The sequence below is a fragment of the Medicago sativa genome, chromosome 1 (assembly GCF_051527215.1).
Source record: "Medicago sativa cultivar Bolivia chromosome 1, Bolivia_mono, whole genome shotgun sequence".
NCBI lineage: Eukaryota > Viridiplantae > Streptophyta > Magnoliopsida > Fabales > Fabaceae > Medicago > Medicago sativa.
In genome coordinates this window covers 66070019-66087411 of record NC_140749.1, presented here as the reverse complement: position 1 = coordinate 66087411, position 17393 = coordinate 66070019, and the positions used below count along the sequence as shown (strand labels likewise).

At 36.2% G+C, this 17393-nt stretch overlaps 1 protein-coding gene across 1 annotated transcript; it reads right to left on the bottom strand.

Moving 5' to 3' along the window:
* Window positions 1-11554: 11554 nt before the first annotated feature.
* On the bottom strand, window positions 11555-12537 carry LOC146956510 (non-specific lipid transfer protein GPI-anchored 15-like). Its single transcript, XM_085720490.1, has 3 exons — window positions 12150-12537; window positions 11908-12030; window positions 11555-11781 (listed from the first exon to the last, which is right to left on the bottom strand). Exons 1-3 carry the CDS (start codon window positions 12466-12468, stop codon window positions 11657-11659), a joined length of 567 nt encoding a protein of 188 aa, XP_085576616.1. The 5' UTR covers window positions 12469-12537; the 3' UTR covers window positions 11555-11656.
* Between the last annotated feature and the right edge of the window lie 4856 nt (window positions 12538-17393).

The following is a 17393-nucleotide window of genomic DNA, read 5'->3' as shown; positions in this document are numbered from 1 at the left end:
TTTGCAAATCCAGTTGAGATTCAGCTTCTGGTGAAATAGCTTCTGATGAGGCAGCTTCTGATGATGCAGCTTCTGATGATATGACTTCTGCAGCTTCTGATGACGCAGCTTCTGATGATGTGGCTTCTGGACCTCTTGTCTTCAGAAGCACTATTCTTCAGGAGTGGCTTACTTCAGGAGCGCTATTTCTTCAGGAGCAGCTTGACTTCAAGAGCGCTTTGCCTTCAGAATCATCTAAGCTTCATTTCCTTTGCTCTTTATTTGCTCATTCAGAACCAATGATGATGTAACTTTATAATTATGGTCCTGTACACTTGAACAAATATTAGCTAGTCCAATTTACAATTTTTAATACCTTGTTATCATCAAAACTTTTTAAGGTTCATTGTTAAGCACATTTTGTTCCAACAATCTCCCCCTTTTTGATGATGACAAACAAAAGTATTTAAAATTGATCAATTGTTGTTAATCTAATTAACAAGTTGACTTTGGGGTTCTGAGGTTTGTAAGCTCAGAATCTGAGGTTTGTAAGCTCAAACTCCCCCTGAGTCTGATAGTCTTTAAGGTGAGGTTTGTAAGCTCCCCCTAAGTTCTATCCAGGTTAATTAAATTCATTTTACGCACAATAAAAAATATCAGAGCTTAAGAACAAAAATTGAATCATTGAAAGAATTAACTTATAGATAAGAAGAATGGTTCAATTAATTTTACTTGAATTTTGATACTCCTTCGTTCGTTCATAGCTTATACCAATAAGGTAAAAAAAAATGATAGAAGTTTTTCAAAAAATTTCAAATGCCATTAATGGGGCTCAGAGCCTTTAAATACTTGTCACATATAAATGGGGCTCAGAGCCTTTAAATACTTGTCACATATACTCCCCCTTTTGTCATTATCAAAAAAGATAAAAAAAAACATAAAAGACAAAAAGAGAGTATACAAGAAATTAATCAAAAGAGAGTATACAAGAAATTAATCAGATCAAAAATATATGAACATGAATATCTAAAATATCAGAAGCAGCTAAACAGTCAGAATCAGTAAGCATTCAGAAGCAAAGAGAATTAAAACAGAATGGTTTCAGAAGCAAGGACTAGGAATTCAAAACAAACAACAAACAAAAAGAAAAACACAAGGGTGTGCAACTAAGTGTTGGTTTGATGTTGTTTCTTCATCTCCTCCATTTCTTCAATCTTCTTCTGCAACAGTTCTTCAAGCTGTTGTTGCCTCTGGAGAAGAGCCTGTTCCCTTTCCTTAGCTTCTTGCTGCTGCTGTGCCATCTGTTTCTTCAGAAGCTTACACAACCTTGCTTCTCTGGTCAAGTAATCCGTTTCTAAGAAGAAAGGCTGGTTTGCCAGGAGCAGTGTAGAACTTCTTACTCTGAGACTCTGATTCAAATGCTCTATTAGTCTTCTGACTGAAGCTTGCTTGACTCTGATGCATTTAGCCTTGATATCTTCAATAAGCTCAGCTGCCCGGTTCTGAAGAGATGTCCAGGAGTCTTCATATGCACTTGTGAGATCAATTGTCCTTCGTTGATCCACAAGATTATGCAATCTACTAAGGATTGTCAGAAGCTCAGAATTAATATATCCAGATTCCAGGATGTTTGTGGGTGGTTGTTCAAGGATTTCAAGATCAGAATCACTGATTTCCAGATCTTGAACAGGGTTAGGAAGTGGAATGGTAAAGTGTGTTTGTGTGTTTGAAGATGAAGGCTGGTCAGAGGCAATGTGAGTGGTAGAGGTTGAGGCTTGAACATTGACTAGAGAGATGTCAACATCCATGGGAGTTGGTTGTGGGGAGTGTTCAATTTCAGTTGGTGGTTGTTGTGGTGAAGTTGATGTTTGAGTGTTGAGTTGGGGGTCAATGGTAGCTGTTGGTGATTGTGGGGGTGTTGTGGGTTTATGTGGTTCAGGTGTTTGTTGATGGGGGTTTTCTGAAACAACGTTTTCAGAAGCAGCTGCTTCTGGAGTTGCTTCAGAGGCCTTTTCTGAAGTAGATTTGTCTATGGGTAACTCACCTGAGTAATGGAGAGCAAGATTGTCTAAGACAGAAGTGTCTTCTATTGGTTCAGGTACAGATGGTGAAGAAGGTGAAATGGGGATAGAGGTGACTGGAATCTGAATTACCTGATCTGCAGGGCCAGCTTCAGAAGTGATCTTCTGTGGATCAGCAGCTTGAGGAACTACTTCTGAAGTTCCCTCTTCTGGAGCATTTTCAAAAATGAGCATCATATCGTCTTCCTCATTGTCTTCAGTGGGCTTACCAGCAATGGCTCTTACTTCAGCCAATTTATCTTTGTAGAACCTATCACAGTCTTCCAATCCCAAAGCCTTGAGCTTTTCATCTCTTTGATGAGTGTATTGTGCTTTTAGATCCTTTTTGTCTACAATAAGTTCAGAAGCACGTTCATCTTCCATCCTTTTCCTTATTGGAGTCATCTCAACCATAGGACTCACAAGTTGAAGGGGAGCCTTCTTCTTCTTCAGCTTGGGATCAGCCTCTTCTTTTTCCATTTCTTCAAGAGCTTCCTCCAGCTGCTCTTGGGTGATTACCAAATCTGCCTTACCTTTTCTTCTTTTCTGAGGAATAGAGGCAGCACCAACCTTCTGCATCTTTCCTTTTTCCTTGATAGAAACAGGTTTAGCAGCTTCTGACTCAGTACTAGTTCTGGCCTTCTTTCCTTTAGTAGAAGCAGCATCAGATTCAGAACTAGTTCTGGCCCTTTTCCCTTTAGGTGCATCAGAAACAGCAGCTTCTGACACAGCAACTGCTTTGGCCTTCTTGCCTTTCCCTTTAGCAAGAGCAGCTTCCTCCTGAGACCTCGCATCTTCCTCCAAGACGTACTCAGCTACTGATTGAACTAGGAAATCAGAGTCACTTTCCTTAAAGATGGGAGGAAAGTCCCTGATTATCTCAGTTTCAGCAGTTGTCATCTCTAACCACTTTTCATCTTTAGGGGCTTCTTTGATGAACTTCATAGAGCATAAGCTCCTGCTACTGATAGTCCTTTCAGCAGTAGAGACTTCGAAACATCTATCAGAAGCACTCCTTGTCCTTTTTAAGAACTCCAGCACCCTTCCTTGATAAAAGATTTCAGACAGCAATCTTCCATAGGGTACTTGTTTTCTTCCTCTGATAGTGCTTTCATTTATGGCCCAGCAGAGATGATCCATTACATATCTTGGGAAGTTTATCTTTTCCAGAATAGCCATGAAGTAAATTGCTAGCTTCTGTTGATTGTTGGGTTGGTCAGATCCTCCTGCTCTTTGAAAGAAGCAATCATTACTGAATTTCACCAACATCCTGTTGTGAATCTCCATTTCAGAAGGCTTTGCATCTTTCTTCCCACCCAAAAGAGTGTTGTAGTAACCTTGTAGCAGGACATCTTCCTTCCTGACTATTTCTTGGAATCTTCCCTCTGCATCCATCCTACAAGCTTTAGCTATAACGTCCTCAGTGATGGTTATAGGAATGCCCATCACTTCAGACCTTATTTCTAAGCTATCAAATGATGTAGGATTCATATCCATGATCATTTTCCCTTTCTTTGACCCAGCTTGTTTGCTTACGACTTTTGCAGGCTTTTCATTGTACACTTCAGCTTTTAACCAAAAGTCCTTGACCAAGTTCACATATGTTGGCCCATTTAGCATCTTGAAATACTCAGACAGCATCTGAGTCTCTATCAATCCTTCCATGTTTACTTCATACTTCTTGAGTGAAGCAAAATCTACCGGTGACTCTACTTGAACTACTAAGGATTCCCATGGAATATCCATAGTCTTCTCTTTGTAGATGGACCCAGATTCTGATACGCTTTGCTTGTTTGATGTAGATTCTGAGACTTTTCGTTGCGAGCTTGATGATGCCATTTGATGATTGACGAAGATTTGAAGAAGATGAAGATTTTAGGGTTCTAAGGTTGAGAAGAATGCGCTTACTTCGCAAGAGGTTTGAGAGCAAATGTGTTTGTTGTGAGTGAGTAGTGTGTGAATTGACAAAGTGTTAAAAGTAAAACGATTGCAATTCAAAAGAGACAAACAAACATAACATTAATGACAAAAATTGGGGGCGCGTGAAAAGTACTTTCAAAGCTATTAAATCATCATTGCCCTTTTAGTTATACACCAACACATACAGGCCACGTAAGAAGTTCACAGAGTGACTACCAAGTTAGTGGGCCAGAAGTTACTTTTTAAAAGGTAACTTCCAACGTTTCCACTAATTCAACTATTCAGAAGCAACAAATCCAGCTTCTGGACTTCAGATGCTGACGTCATCATCAGAAGCGAGTTTTCCTCAGAACCTCAATAAAGAGCTTCTGATGGACTACCGCTTCTGAACTAACTTCAGAACCTAAAATCCTATTCAGGAGCAAGCAAGCATTTAATCAGATACAAAGTGCATGTTCAAATTTTTCTTTATAAAATCAAATCTTTCAACAGTTAAAGGCTTAGTAAATATATCAGCCCATTGATTTTCAGTATCAATGAATTGTATATCTAAAATTCCTTTTTGAACATAATCTCTGATAAAATGGTGTTTGATTTCAATGTGCTTCGCTCTTGAATGCAAAATTGGATTTTTAGACAAACAAATAGCAGCAGTATTATCACAATAAATGGGAATACTGTTAGCAGTCATCTGATAATCTTCCAACTGATGTTTCATCCAGAGTAGTTGTGTACAACAACTTGCAGCTGAAATGTATTCTGCTTCTGCTGTAGACATAGCAATAGTTGTTTGTCTTTTGCTAGCCCAGGATATAAGATTATCACCCAGAAATTGACAGTTGCCACTGGTTGACTTTCTTTCAATCCTATCACCAGCATAATCAGCATCACAGAATCCAATTAGCTTATAATCTAAGGATTTCCTATAAAGGAGTCCAAGATTAGTTGTTCCTTTCAAATACCTGAAGATTCTCTTGACAGAAGTCATATGAGATTCTCTAGGATCTGATTGGAATCTTGCACACAAGCATACACTGAATAAAATATCTGGCCTAGATGCAGTGAGGTATAACAAAGAACCAATCATACCTCTATACAGCTTCTGATCTACTTTAGCTCCTTCATCTTCTTTGCTTAAGTTGCACGTGGGGTGCATTGGAGTGTTCATCACTTTACAATCTTCAAGTTTGAACTTCTTCAGAAGCTCCTTTGTGTACTTTGATTGATGAACATAGACTCCATCTTTGCATTGATTGATTTGAATGCCAAGGAAGAACTTCAGCTCTCCCATCATGCTCATTTCAAATTCATCCTGCATCAACTCAGAAAATTCCTTGCAAAGAGATGCATTAGTAGAACCAAATATTATATCATCAACATATATTTGCACAACAAGAATATCTTTCCCAAGGGTCCTTCTGAAGAGTGTAGTATCAACCTGTCCTCTTTTAAAATCATTTTTGATTAAGAAATTACTTAGTCTATCATACCAAGCTCTGGGAGCTTGTTTCAAGCCATATAGTGATTTCTTCAGTTTAAAAACATGGTCAGGATATTTAATATCCTCAAATCCAGGAGGTTGCTTGACATACACTTCTTCTTCTATGACACCATTTAGAAAAGCACTCTTGACATCCATTTGATATAATATTATGCCATGATTAACTGCATAGGAAAGAAGTAACCTGATTGCTTTCAATCTTGCAACTGGAGCAAACGTTTCAGTGTAATCAATGCCTTCTTGTTGACTATACCCTTGTGCAACAAGCCTGGCTTTGTTTCTTGTTACTTCACCTTGCTCATTCAGCTTGTTTCTGAATACCCATTTTGTTCCAATAATGTTCTTGTGCTGAGGTTTGGGTACCAGATCCCACACATCATTTCTTTGAAATTGATTCAACTCTTCTTGCATAGCTAGGATCCATCCATCATCTGAAAGTGCTTCATCAACTGTTGTAGGTTCAATCATTGAGATTAGTCCAATCATTGACTCCTCTTGTCTGAAATGTGATCTTGTTCTTCTTGGACTATCCTTGTTTCCAATGATTAGCTCCTCAGGATGTGAAGACTTGTGTTTGAATGTGTTTCTGGGTGGATCTGCTTGATGTGAGCCATCTTGTGCTTCATCAGAAGCAGCTTCATCTTGCGCTTCTGATGTGGGTTCAGCTTCTGGACTATCTTCAGATTCAGCTATCTGATCAGGTTCTGGAGTAGCTTCAGGAACCTGTATCTCTGCAAAACTTTCACCTTGCTTTGAAGTTTTATCTTCAAGCTCCTTGTCATCAAATTTAACGTGCATAGATTCTTCAACACAAAGTGTTTCTGAATTATACACTCTGTATGCCTTTGACCTTTCAGAGTAACCTAAAAAGATTCCTCTTTGGGCCTTGGCATCAAATTTCTTTAGGTAGAGCTTGTTGTTCAGAATGTAACATGTACATCCAAATTGATGAAAGTAAGAGATATTGGGTTTTCTTCCTTTAAAGAGTTCATATGCTGTTTTCTCCAAAATAGGTCTAATATAGATCCTGTTCTGAACATAGCATGCTGTATTCACTGCTTCTGCCCAAAAATGTTTTGGTAAATTGTTTTCATGAATCATGGTTCTGGCCATTTCTTGTAAAGTTCTATTCTTTCTCTCTACAACCCCATTTTGTTGTGGTGTTTTAGGAGAAGAGAACTCATGGAAAATTCCATGTTTTTCACAAAAAGCTTCAAATGGCTCATTTTCAAATTCTCCACCATGATCACTTCTGACTTTCAAAATTTTTGATTCTTTTTCAGATTGAATTTGAGTGCAGAAGCTACTGAATACATCACACGCAACATCTTTACTCTTTATGAATTTCACCCAAGTCCATCTGCTGTAATCATCAACAATGACTAATCCATATCTACTTCCATATAGGGATGCAGTACTCACTGGTCCAAATAAATCAATATGGAGTAATTCTAAAGGTCTTGAGGTTGAAACAATGTCTTTGGTTTTAAAAGATGATTTCACAATTTTCCCTCTCTGACATGCACCACAGAGTGCATCTGAATGATAGTCAATGTCTGGTAGCCCTTTCACAAGTTGTAACTTACTAAGCTTAGAGATTAACCTCCAGTTAGCATGTCCCAACCTTCTGTGCCACATCCATTTCTTATCATTCACTGATAGTAGGCAAACCACCTTCTGATCAGCCAGTTCAGAAAAATTGATTTTATAGACATTGTCAACTCTCTTTCCCTTGAACACAATGGATTTGTCTTTCTTGTTGATTACTGTACAGTTGGGTTTTTCAAAAAGCACATCATAACCATTATCACAAAATTGACTAATGCTCAAAAGGTTATGTTCAAGACCATCTACCAACCATACATTATTAATTGAGGTAGAGGAATTACCAATAGTTCCTGTACCTATGATCTTGCCTGACTGGTTGCCCCCAAATTTCACACTTCCTCCCTCTTTCATTGTTAGGCTGAGGAACATGGACTTGTCTCCTGTCATGTGTCTTGAGCAACCGCTGTCTAGGTACCATGATCTTTGCTTTGGCACTGCTCTTAGACATACCTGCATCATTGACATTTTTAGATTTAGGTACCCATTGTTCTATGGGTCCTGGAAGGTTAGTACTTAAGGCTTTACTCTTCACTTCTTGTACCTTGTGCTGTGAGTTGGGTTGCTTCTGATTAACCATCACCTTAGGTTTTGGTACTTCAGAAGCAGTAACTATCTTCTTCTGAAACTTAGACTTCAGAACCCCAGATTTTGGTTTCACCAGACTCTGAGGAATAGGTTCTGATCTTTTCAGGATCCTGACCTTTGAAGTCTTGGAATCAGATTTGATCATAGCCTTTGACTTAGAGTTCTTTGGCGTTGAAGTAATCTTAGCCTTAGGACTAGAAGCTTCAGGTTCTGATTGAACAACAGTTTCCAACTCAGCCCCTTCTGGTACAAAGAATGTTTTCAGACCTTCCTTGATGCATTCACAACAAGATTTTAGATTGGTTTTCTCAAGTTTCACTTCTGGAAAACCAATTCCTCTGCCATTGTTCTTGTAAATGCTATAAATCATAGAAGCTACTCTGCTTCTGTCAATGCCAGATATTATAAAATCTTCAAGAGCAATTTCATGGTTACTTAAAGGTTTTTCATTACACTTTTCTTGTAGCTTCTGACATAAGAACCTGAGCTGATCTTCATATGTTTTACACATGAAGTCAAAGCCCCTAAGTCCTTGTTCAGAAGCTTTCAGATCCAATAGAGTTGATTTTTGCTGTTGTACCAAATCAGCATATTTTTCTTTTAAATCCTTCAACTCATTGGTTCTTACTTCAAAATGTGTAAGAAGTTCTTTAAGTGACTCAACAAGTTCATCTCTGGGAATTTTGGAATATACCTCGTTTTCATCTTCTGAGTCTGAATCTGATCCAGCTTCTGAAGTTGCTGTTGCTACCAACCCAACAGCTACCTTTGCATCTTCATCAGCTTCCTCTTTATCAGATCCAGATTCACTACCCAAATCATCCCAGGTTGCCATTAAACTCTGCTTAATCTGCTTCTTGAGTTTGCTTGGTTTAAATGTAGACCTCTTTGACTTGTCCTTTGACTTTTCTCTTTGAAGATCAGGGCATTCAGCAATGAAGTGTCCAGGCTTCTTACAGTTGAAGCATCCCTTCTGATCTTCTTTCTTTGAGCTTCTGGAGTTACCCCTTCTGGAGAGAAACTTTCTGTTCTTCTTGGCCAGATATTGAAGTCTGTTTGAGAGCATGGTCATTTCAGCAGCATCTGGTTCAGAATCTGAACTTGACTGTTCTTCCTCTTCAGATTCAACTACTTTGAGAGCTTTTGATGACTTGCCTTTGGATGGAAGAGCTATTGATTTACTCTTCTTAGTAGACTCATGTTCATTAAGACTTAACTCATGAACTTTGAGAGAACTAACAAGATCTTCGACACTTAAAGTGTTTAAATCTTTAGCTTCCTCAATGGCAGTCACTTTTGGTCTCCATCTGGCAGGTAAGCTTCTGAGTATCTTGCTTACATGATCAGAAGCAACATAGCTCTTCTTTAGAATCTGTAGCCCAGAAACTAAGGTTTGAAACCTTGAGTACATCTCCTCAATAGTTTCATCATCCTTCATCTTGAATAACTCATACTGATGTACAAGCAGGAGAGCCTTTGCTTCTTTGACCTTCTTGCTCCCTTCATAATTTGAACAGAGAGAAGCAAACATAGCTTTAGCAGTGGATTTGTCACTCATCTTCATGTATTCTGCTTTGGGTATGGCAGTGACAAGAGCTCCTCTGATAATATGATGCTTCTTGTAGAGTTTCCTCAGTTCTGGAGTATGTTTCTTTCTATCCACAGCAGCTCCTTCTTCATCAAGGACTAAATCACCAACACCATCTTCCAGAATATCCCATAATTCTTCATCCAGGCTCATGATGTAACTGTAAAAGTTGGTCTTCCACCAAGAGAACTCTTCAGCATCTCCATTGAACTTTGGAACTTTTCCAACACTGGTTTTCTTACTATCACTATAATCATGTGAGACATGTTTATAGCTAGTATCACTAGGACCAGTAGGAGGAGGAGTAGACATGTTTTTCTCAGATCTTTGACTGTTGCACGGTTAAGTGATACACAACAGACCAAGGCTCTAGATACCAATTGAAGGTGAGAAAAACACAAGAAGGGGGGTTGAATTGTGTTTTTAAAAATTCTTCGTTTCTCCTAAAAACTGAACACACTGATCAGAAGCTAGGTGAGACAGCTTCTGAAGTGATAATCAGAATCTAAATGCAGCGGAATAAAACAGAGAGAGAGAAGAAGAACGACACAAAGCAATTATACTGGTTCCTTCCACAATCCGGAAGTAGTCCAGTCCCCCTTGCACTTCCAAGGAGATTTCACTATGAGTAATATCTGATTACAAATGCTCAAGCACACAAGCAAGAGACTTCCTTTGCTCAAGCACACAAGCTAGAGACTTCCTTTGCTCAAGAACACAATCAAGAGACTTCCTGCTCAAGCACAACTGCAAGAGACTTCCTAACTAAACAAAATTACACAGAAAATTGTTTAAGGTTGAACACTTGATATACAATCAGAGGTGCTCACAATACAAATCAGATACAGACTCAATGAACTTAAGAATTTCTAAGATATGACTTTGAGACACAGAAATTCTAAGTGAATGCAGAACAATTTCAGCAGAGGTTTGGTACTTGTGAAAATCTTGTGAGTCTTTCGTTTAGCGTTCTTGCATTACCAATTCTCTAGGTCTTCACTCCTTTATATAGAGGTGTGAAAGAGACGTTATGAAATTGCCAGCACACCAAAGAGTCGTTAGTGAAGCTTGATCTTTCACCAATGATCTTTTGCCTGATTTGGTTGTTGTCCTATGAAGAACCAATTTGAAATCCATTCCTTATCCAAAGGAACATATATGCAGGCGAGACCGTATTCTGGAGCTGTTTTCTTGTCTTGAAGCGTGGACACAAAACAGAGTAGTGGAGAACGTGGTTGTACAATTCGTACAAAGTACAATGTCAACGCTTTCGTCCAAAATGCAAGCACAAGCCTTCAAACACCTTTGAAATGACCGTTGCAAAATTCCACTAATCCTTTGTTTGTGTTTTCGAATCCAATGGACAGCTTTTGCATTGATAATTCTTCAATTCTTGAATCTTTTGCAAATCCAGTTGAGATTCAGCTTCTGGTGAAATAGCTTCTGATGAGGCAGCTTCTGATGATGCAGCTTCTGATGATATGACTTCTGCAGCTTCTGATGACGCAGCTTCTGATGATGTGGCTTCTGGACCTCTTGTCTTCAGAAGCACTATTCTTCAGGAGTGGCTTACTTCAGTAGCGCTATTTCTTCAGGAGCAGCTTGACTTCAGGAGCGCTTTGCCTTCAGAATCATCTAAGCTTCATTTCCTTTGCTCTTTATTTGCTCATTCAGAACCAATGATGATGTAACTTTATAATTATGGTCCTGTACACTTGAACAAATATTAGCTAGTCCAATTTACAATTTTTAATACTTGTTATCATCAAAACTTTTTAAGGTTCATTGTTAAGCACATTTTGTTCCAACAAAATTATTTATCTATCCGTGAGCTAACTTCACGGAGATAAAAAAAAAATTATTTAATTGTGTAACTTATTAGAGAATTATGTAACATTTCTTGCCTCATTTGCAACGGACAAAACACCGATATATATTGTCCGTGCTAAAAGAGACAAAAAACATTACAAATTCTCAAACGTAAAAGATTATATACACACAAAAAAGACGTAATTATCGAATCTTTTTCGGTGATGTTCATGTGACTTGTTTCTGAAGTATGACTGACCTTTACTTTTATAATTGATGAAACTCTTTCCAAACTTATATCTCTCCGATGTGGGAGTATAGTGCTTCGTGTGTAATTCTTCACGGACACCCACCCACCAATTCAGCTAGACTGTATCGTTTTTACTCCAACCAAAAATCACAAACCCAATTCTACCTTTAATCATCTTATGTATTTGTGTACTAAAAGTTCTTCCAAATTTAAGTCAACACAGATTAACGTTTCTTTCTAAGAATACTACTCAGTTTTGAATATTCCTTATTAATCATACAGCTACATTACATATATCTTCCATGTCAACAAAAGCTAAACATATAACTTTCACTCAAATCTCAGTATACATAAAATCAAAACTTGGTGACAACAAAAAACACAATGGCAAGAAGGGAAAGAACAAAGTGGAACGAGACTTTAATAGCGCTTCCATCAGACGAGCCAGCGTCTGTTGATGGGACGCTTTTTGATCCTGCACCTGCAATTCACCAAAACCATGTGAATCAATAAACGCTATAATATTATTTTAAGATATAGTCTATTACAAATGATTACTTGGGCGTTAATTAATTCAGTATACTAAACATAGTATTAGTATATATACCTGAGGATGAGGGAAAGTCTGAAGCAGAAGGTGTTATTGTGCCTTCAGGTGATTCAGTTGGAGCACCAACAGGTGAACCAATTGAAGAAGTTGAACTTGAAGGAGATGTTGGTGCATTGCCACCTAAATTCATACCATGTAAATAAGTCATTGGTATAATATATAATTTTCCAATTATTACAGACGCTTCAGGTTGAAGGTGTGTCAAAGTGTTTTAACACATTATTTACATTCAAACTTACCTTTGCACTGGCTAACCGGTGGAGTTTGAACCTTACAAGCAGAAGGGAGAGACAGAGCAAGTGTTTGATTTATAGTGATTCCAAAAGTTGAACCACCACCATTAAGGAGGGAACATAGACACTGTGGAGAAGATTGGACTACAGTTGAAAGTTGTGAGCAACATGAAGATGATGGATTTGAAGAACTGCCCATTATGTAGTTTAGACAAGGGCTCAAACTAGTGAGTGTAGATGTACAACCTGATTGAGCTTCATTTTGAGTACACATATTGGCCACTACGACCATAACTAGACATAGGATATACCCTTTAAATGCCATTACTCCTTTTATCTTGGAACTAATTAACTCTAATATATTTGTTATTTGTTGATACTTACTGATCTTTGAGTGTTGGTGAAAAGGTAATGAAGGTTATATATATACTATAAAAATTCTAAGAAAAGGTCGATTGTCTGTAAAAAAAAAAAAAATAAAAGGACAAGTAGATGCAGGTTGCCTACCCTTTTCAATTATAAATTATATGATGCGATGGGTGTACATATAAAGGAAACTTTTTTCTTTAAAAGGAAGTGTTTATTGTTAAAAAAATTATTGAATTAAATGTAATAATAAAATAGTTGTGGCATACCTAAGAGCGCTTATAATAGATGACATATGTATCTTTTAGTTTAACCAAGGTCATGGGTTCGAATACAACATTGGGCATACAGCAGCGTTAAAACTCTTAAGAAAAGTTTGCCATTAATTTGGGTTCCACAAGGTTCGAGTGATTAGTCTTCGCAATTGCGCGTAGAGGATACCTGGTTTACACCAAAAAAATAGTTGCGGTTTGGCCCTACCGTGGTACCATATTGACATGATGTGCAAATAGAGAATTTGGATTCCTTGCGAGATGATGCTTTCATGCATTTGAGATATCTATCGATGACCAAAGGGAGAATGCTAAATAGTGCCCCAAGGGTAATGGTTAAACATCTAAAACAAGTAAGTTTTTATGAAAAAATTGTGTAATCATTACTTTATCAAAAGTAACATCGTATGTTTCCAAGACAATTTCTATTTGTAGATTCCTTAACCATTGTCATAAGGGCACTAGTTAGTAAGACTCTAATTTTTATTATACTTATATAATCCAAAACATCAAATTTAACTTTAAACCATACGATCTTAGCGGAACGACCATTGATGTCTCGAATGCCTGAAATCTGAATTGTTGGGGAGTTAGGCCCATCAATTCAATACCTAATCAACAACCTTGATTATTTAAAAAAAATTGTAGCATCTCTATTCCAACACACCTTATTTTTACATTTCGAAGATCTTAATTAAATTTTAAGCGATACTATTGTCAGTATTTTATTACAGATAAATGTTACTAATAGTTAATTTGTAAGATGAAAAAAGAAATTAGTAGGAACACTAGACATCATGCATAGGACTCATTGAGTGTCCTAACCCAAGCCACTGGATAATTTGGGTTACTTCATCTCACATTCTAATTGTAGAAATCAAGGTTTTCAAACACGCTAATTTTTCCATATACAAATGGTTAATATAGTAGAAAATGTGAAAAGGTCGAATCTTAAACTTCTAAATAGAATACCTTCAATGCTCAAACCATTCTCAATTAGTACATTAAAATATGTTAAAAAATATGTTTAAATTCAATGGTCAATGACTAAATGAAGTGATTTTAAAATTTGGTTTCCAAGTGATTTTAATTAATTTGGTTTCCAACCTTACCAAACTATAACTCAGGCAATTAACAAAACTAGACTCTATCAATATAAAAGTTAGGTAGTTAAGGTAGTTGAACTCTTATATGCAGCACATTCAAATCTACCTATATTCTCCTCCTAAATGTTGCAAAATATAAATCACGTCCTTATCATCCTTAATCAAATCCCATCACCATTCTGAGACTGACACATCATTCTCCCAGTTATATGATTTCACCCCATGTACAAATTTCATTACAGGAGGCACCAATTACAATGGTTTAATAACGCCATCAACTAGTTTTTGTGTTTCATTACAGTTTATATATGATGAACACCAGTATGGATTGTGCACAATAGACCAGCCATCAGATTAAATTCCACTATATGTAGTATAACCAAGAGAGCAATTTAACCTGTTCCAAAATGATCTCATAAACAAACCATGTTGTTCTTATTTTTAGCTGCATCATCATTTCTTAGTTCTTACACAATTTCATATATTGAGAAGAATTAGTTAAAGAGTAATATCATTAGTCCTACTTAATCCTCATCACTCTTACATGATCCATCCACATTTAGTTCTCGAATTAAATAATGGTACGTGGATAATAATTTTATAAAATTAAATGACGAAATTCAGATCATGTCACTGAATTTTAGTCCTCTTTGTTTTAATGGACATACTTCTTTTGTCTGGTCATCTTGGTCAGTGAATTTAACCGTGAATTTATTGGAACATTTTGCTGGTAAAACTGTTTGGCACACTCTTTAATATACCTAGAAAAATTGGAAGTTATTTTCTTTTAACAAAAAAAAAAGTATACAAAATTTCATAGTTGGAATCCACTTTTCCATCCTTTAATTTCACAATAGTTTCATGAGAATATCGAAAGTTATGAGAAATTATTTTACTTTCAGAAACTTTTTCACCTAAGAAAAATGGTTTCTCAATTTTGTAACAAACATCTGCATATTCATACATTATCTATGTATTCCCACAAATGTAAATGTTAAACTTGAAACAAACACCTCCTAAGTATTTTTCTTACATTTGTTAGAGAACTTTTTGTTTAAACATTTATCAAAGAATTCTTCTAATTTTGTTTCGTGCATTAGAGAATTGAAGCGTTTATAAATTATGTCATTTATTCCCTACTCCTTCCGTTTCATTTGTTTCGTGCATTAGGGAATTGAAGCGTTTATAAATTATGTCATTTATTCCCTACTCCTTCCGTTTTAAAATGAATGTCTTTTTTTTTTTGTGGTGGTGGCCGGGGTTTGAACCCCGGACCTTGCCAACTGAGCTAAGCTCACCGGGACAAAATGAATGTCGTTTAATGCTTTTACATATATATTGAAAAATACAATGATTAGAAAAAAGTAGTAGTTATTTTACCAAATTATCCCTATTAATTATTGGTGTCTTTCCTACTATCATAAATGTAAAGTAAAAGTAATGTTTTTGGAGTAGTGTATATAAGGGTATGATTGAATGTAAAGTAAAAGTAAGGTTTTTGGAGTAGTGTATATAAGTGTACGATTGAAAAGATGTAATAAGATTAAATATGATTTTGTTCCGTATAAATATATCAACTTTTCATTTTAATCGTCTAAAGTTTTATTAGACTTTTATTAATATTCTAAAGTTTTCAATGGTTTTTTTTCATCCAAACTAAAATATTTTACAAACACTTATTAAAGAATTATCATATAACTTTCGTATCCCAGAAAAGATGAAGCACTTAAAACTAAAGACTTCACCTATGCCTGGAACACAAAAACACTAAAAAAAATTCTCAAAGATTAAACATATACACTTTTAATCTTATTCAATGGGTAGTACAGCTACGGTCCTACCACACCTTCGACTTTCACTGCAGTCCTACTCCTACCATCATTTTTATACCAAATGATAACCATTACAAACATACATCTCTCCAATGTGGGACTTCAGTGTATCAAAATAACACTAGTTGATCTTGAGTGCTCAAATATCAGTATGCACAAAATCAAAACTTGGCGAAAACAAAAAACACAACGGCAAGAAGAGAAACAACAAAATGGAACGAGACTTTAATAGTGCTTCCATCATATGAACCACCATTTGTTGACGGGACATGATGCAAGAGGATTTCTTAGTAATTTAGCATTATTTTATTTTTCAGCATAATTTTCTAGGACTTTCTATTTTGTTTTCAGTTTATTATTTTTGCCCAATAGGGTTTGTTATTTCCCTATTTAAGTTTAACAGTTGTAGCCTAAAAAGCATAACTTTTGTTCAATCAATAATATTTTAGAGAGTTTATATCAATTTATGGTGGATTCCAGAACCCTATTTTCACAAGTTTGTCGATTGCGCACTTGCCTCTTTAAAACTAGGTTTAGCGCTTGCTAACCCTTGCTTCCGTTCTACGTCAGGACACTTTGATCACGCACCTGAAATTCATCAAAACTATGTGAATCAATAAATTTTACAAGATATAGTGTACTAAACATTGTATTTATACCCGAGAGAAAGTTAGTAGTATAATATATTAAGTCAGTAGATATGGTGAACTTGAAGGAGATGTTGGTCCATTGTCAGCTAAATTCATACCATGAGAATAATTAAGTCTGTAGTATAATACATACATAGTTTTCTATTAATACCAACATTTGAAATTCAATAAAACTATGTTGAAGGTGTGTCCAAGGTGTCTAACACGTGTTGGTGTCTCACACTGAAACGTTGTATTTACATTCAATTACCTTCTTTGTCTTAAATTTGATCGATGTCTATATGTTAGTATCATGTCTAAATTTGGGTCTATGTCATTCACTATATTTTCTCATCTTTTTTACTAGTGATTAGTGAATTAAAAGAACTATGATCTAGACCCACACAAAAAAAAAAAAAAGAACTTTGATAACTAGAATTATTCATAGATACCTTTGGACCCGCTAAAATGTAGAGTTTGAAGACACTTCTCAAAGAATTCTTCTATTTCTTGTTGTCGCATTAAAGAAATGAAACGTGATAGATACATAGTTACATCACATTCTCACTCACAATTGTATTGCATATACACCTAAAATAGAACATACCACTGAGATAGGACCTAAAACATTTTCCTTAAACTTATTAGAGAATTAAGTAATATTTCTTTTTCAAATTTGAGGTGGACAATAATTCATCGATTATTGTCCAACCCCAGATGTTGCTAAAGAAACATTACAAATTCTCATGTAATTTTCTTCGATGACACCCTTGAGATGTGCACTTAAGTCCTGCCTTGTTTTATAATGGATGATACCCATTACGAACTCACATCTCTCCGATGTGGGATTATAGTGCTTCTTATCTGATTCTTCACGCACCTCCCAGTCCCACCCATCAATAAGGCTTAAACATCAAGGTAGTAACAATCACAAACCCATTACTACTCATAACTATCTTATGTGTTTGTGTACTAAAAGTTCTTCCTAATTTAAGGTTAAGAGATATTAACATTTATGAGGATATTACTCTTCCCAATTGTATGA

Coding starts and splice junctions, on each gene's coding strand:
- LOC146956510 (XM_085720490.1), bottom strand. CDS start 12,468: ATGGCATTTAAAGGGTATATCCTATGTCTAGTTATGGTCGTAGTGGCC. Junction 12,031..12,149: donor ACCGGTTAGCCAGTGCAAAG/GTAAGTTTGAAT, acceptor GTATGAATTTAG/GTGGCAATGCACCAACATCT. Junction 11,782..11,907: donor AGACTTTCCCTCATCCTCAG/GTATATATACTA, acceptor GGTGAATTGCAG/GTGCAGGATCAAAAAGCGTC.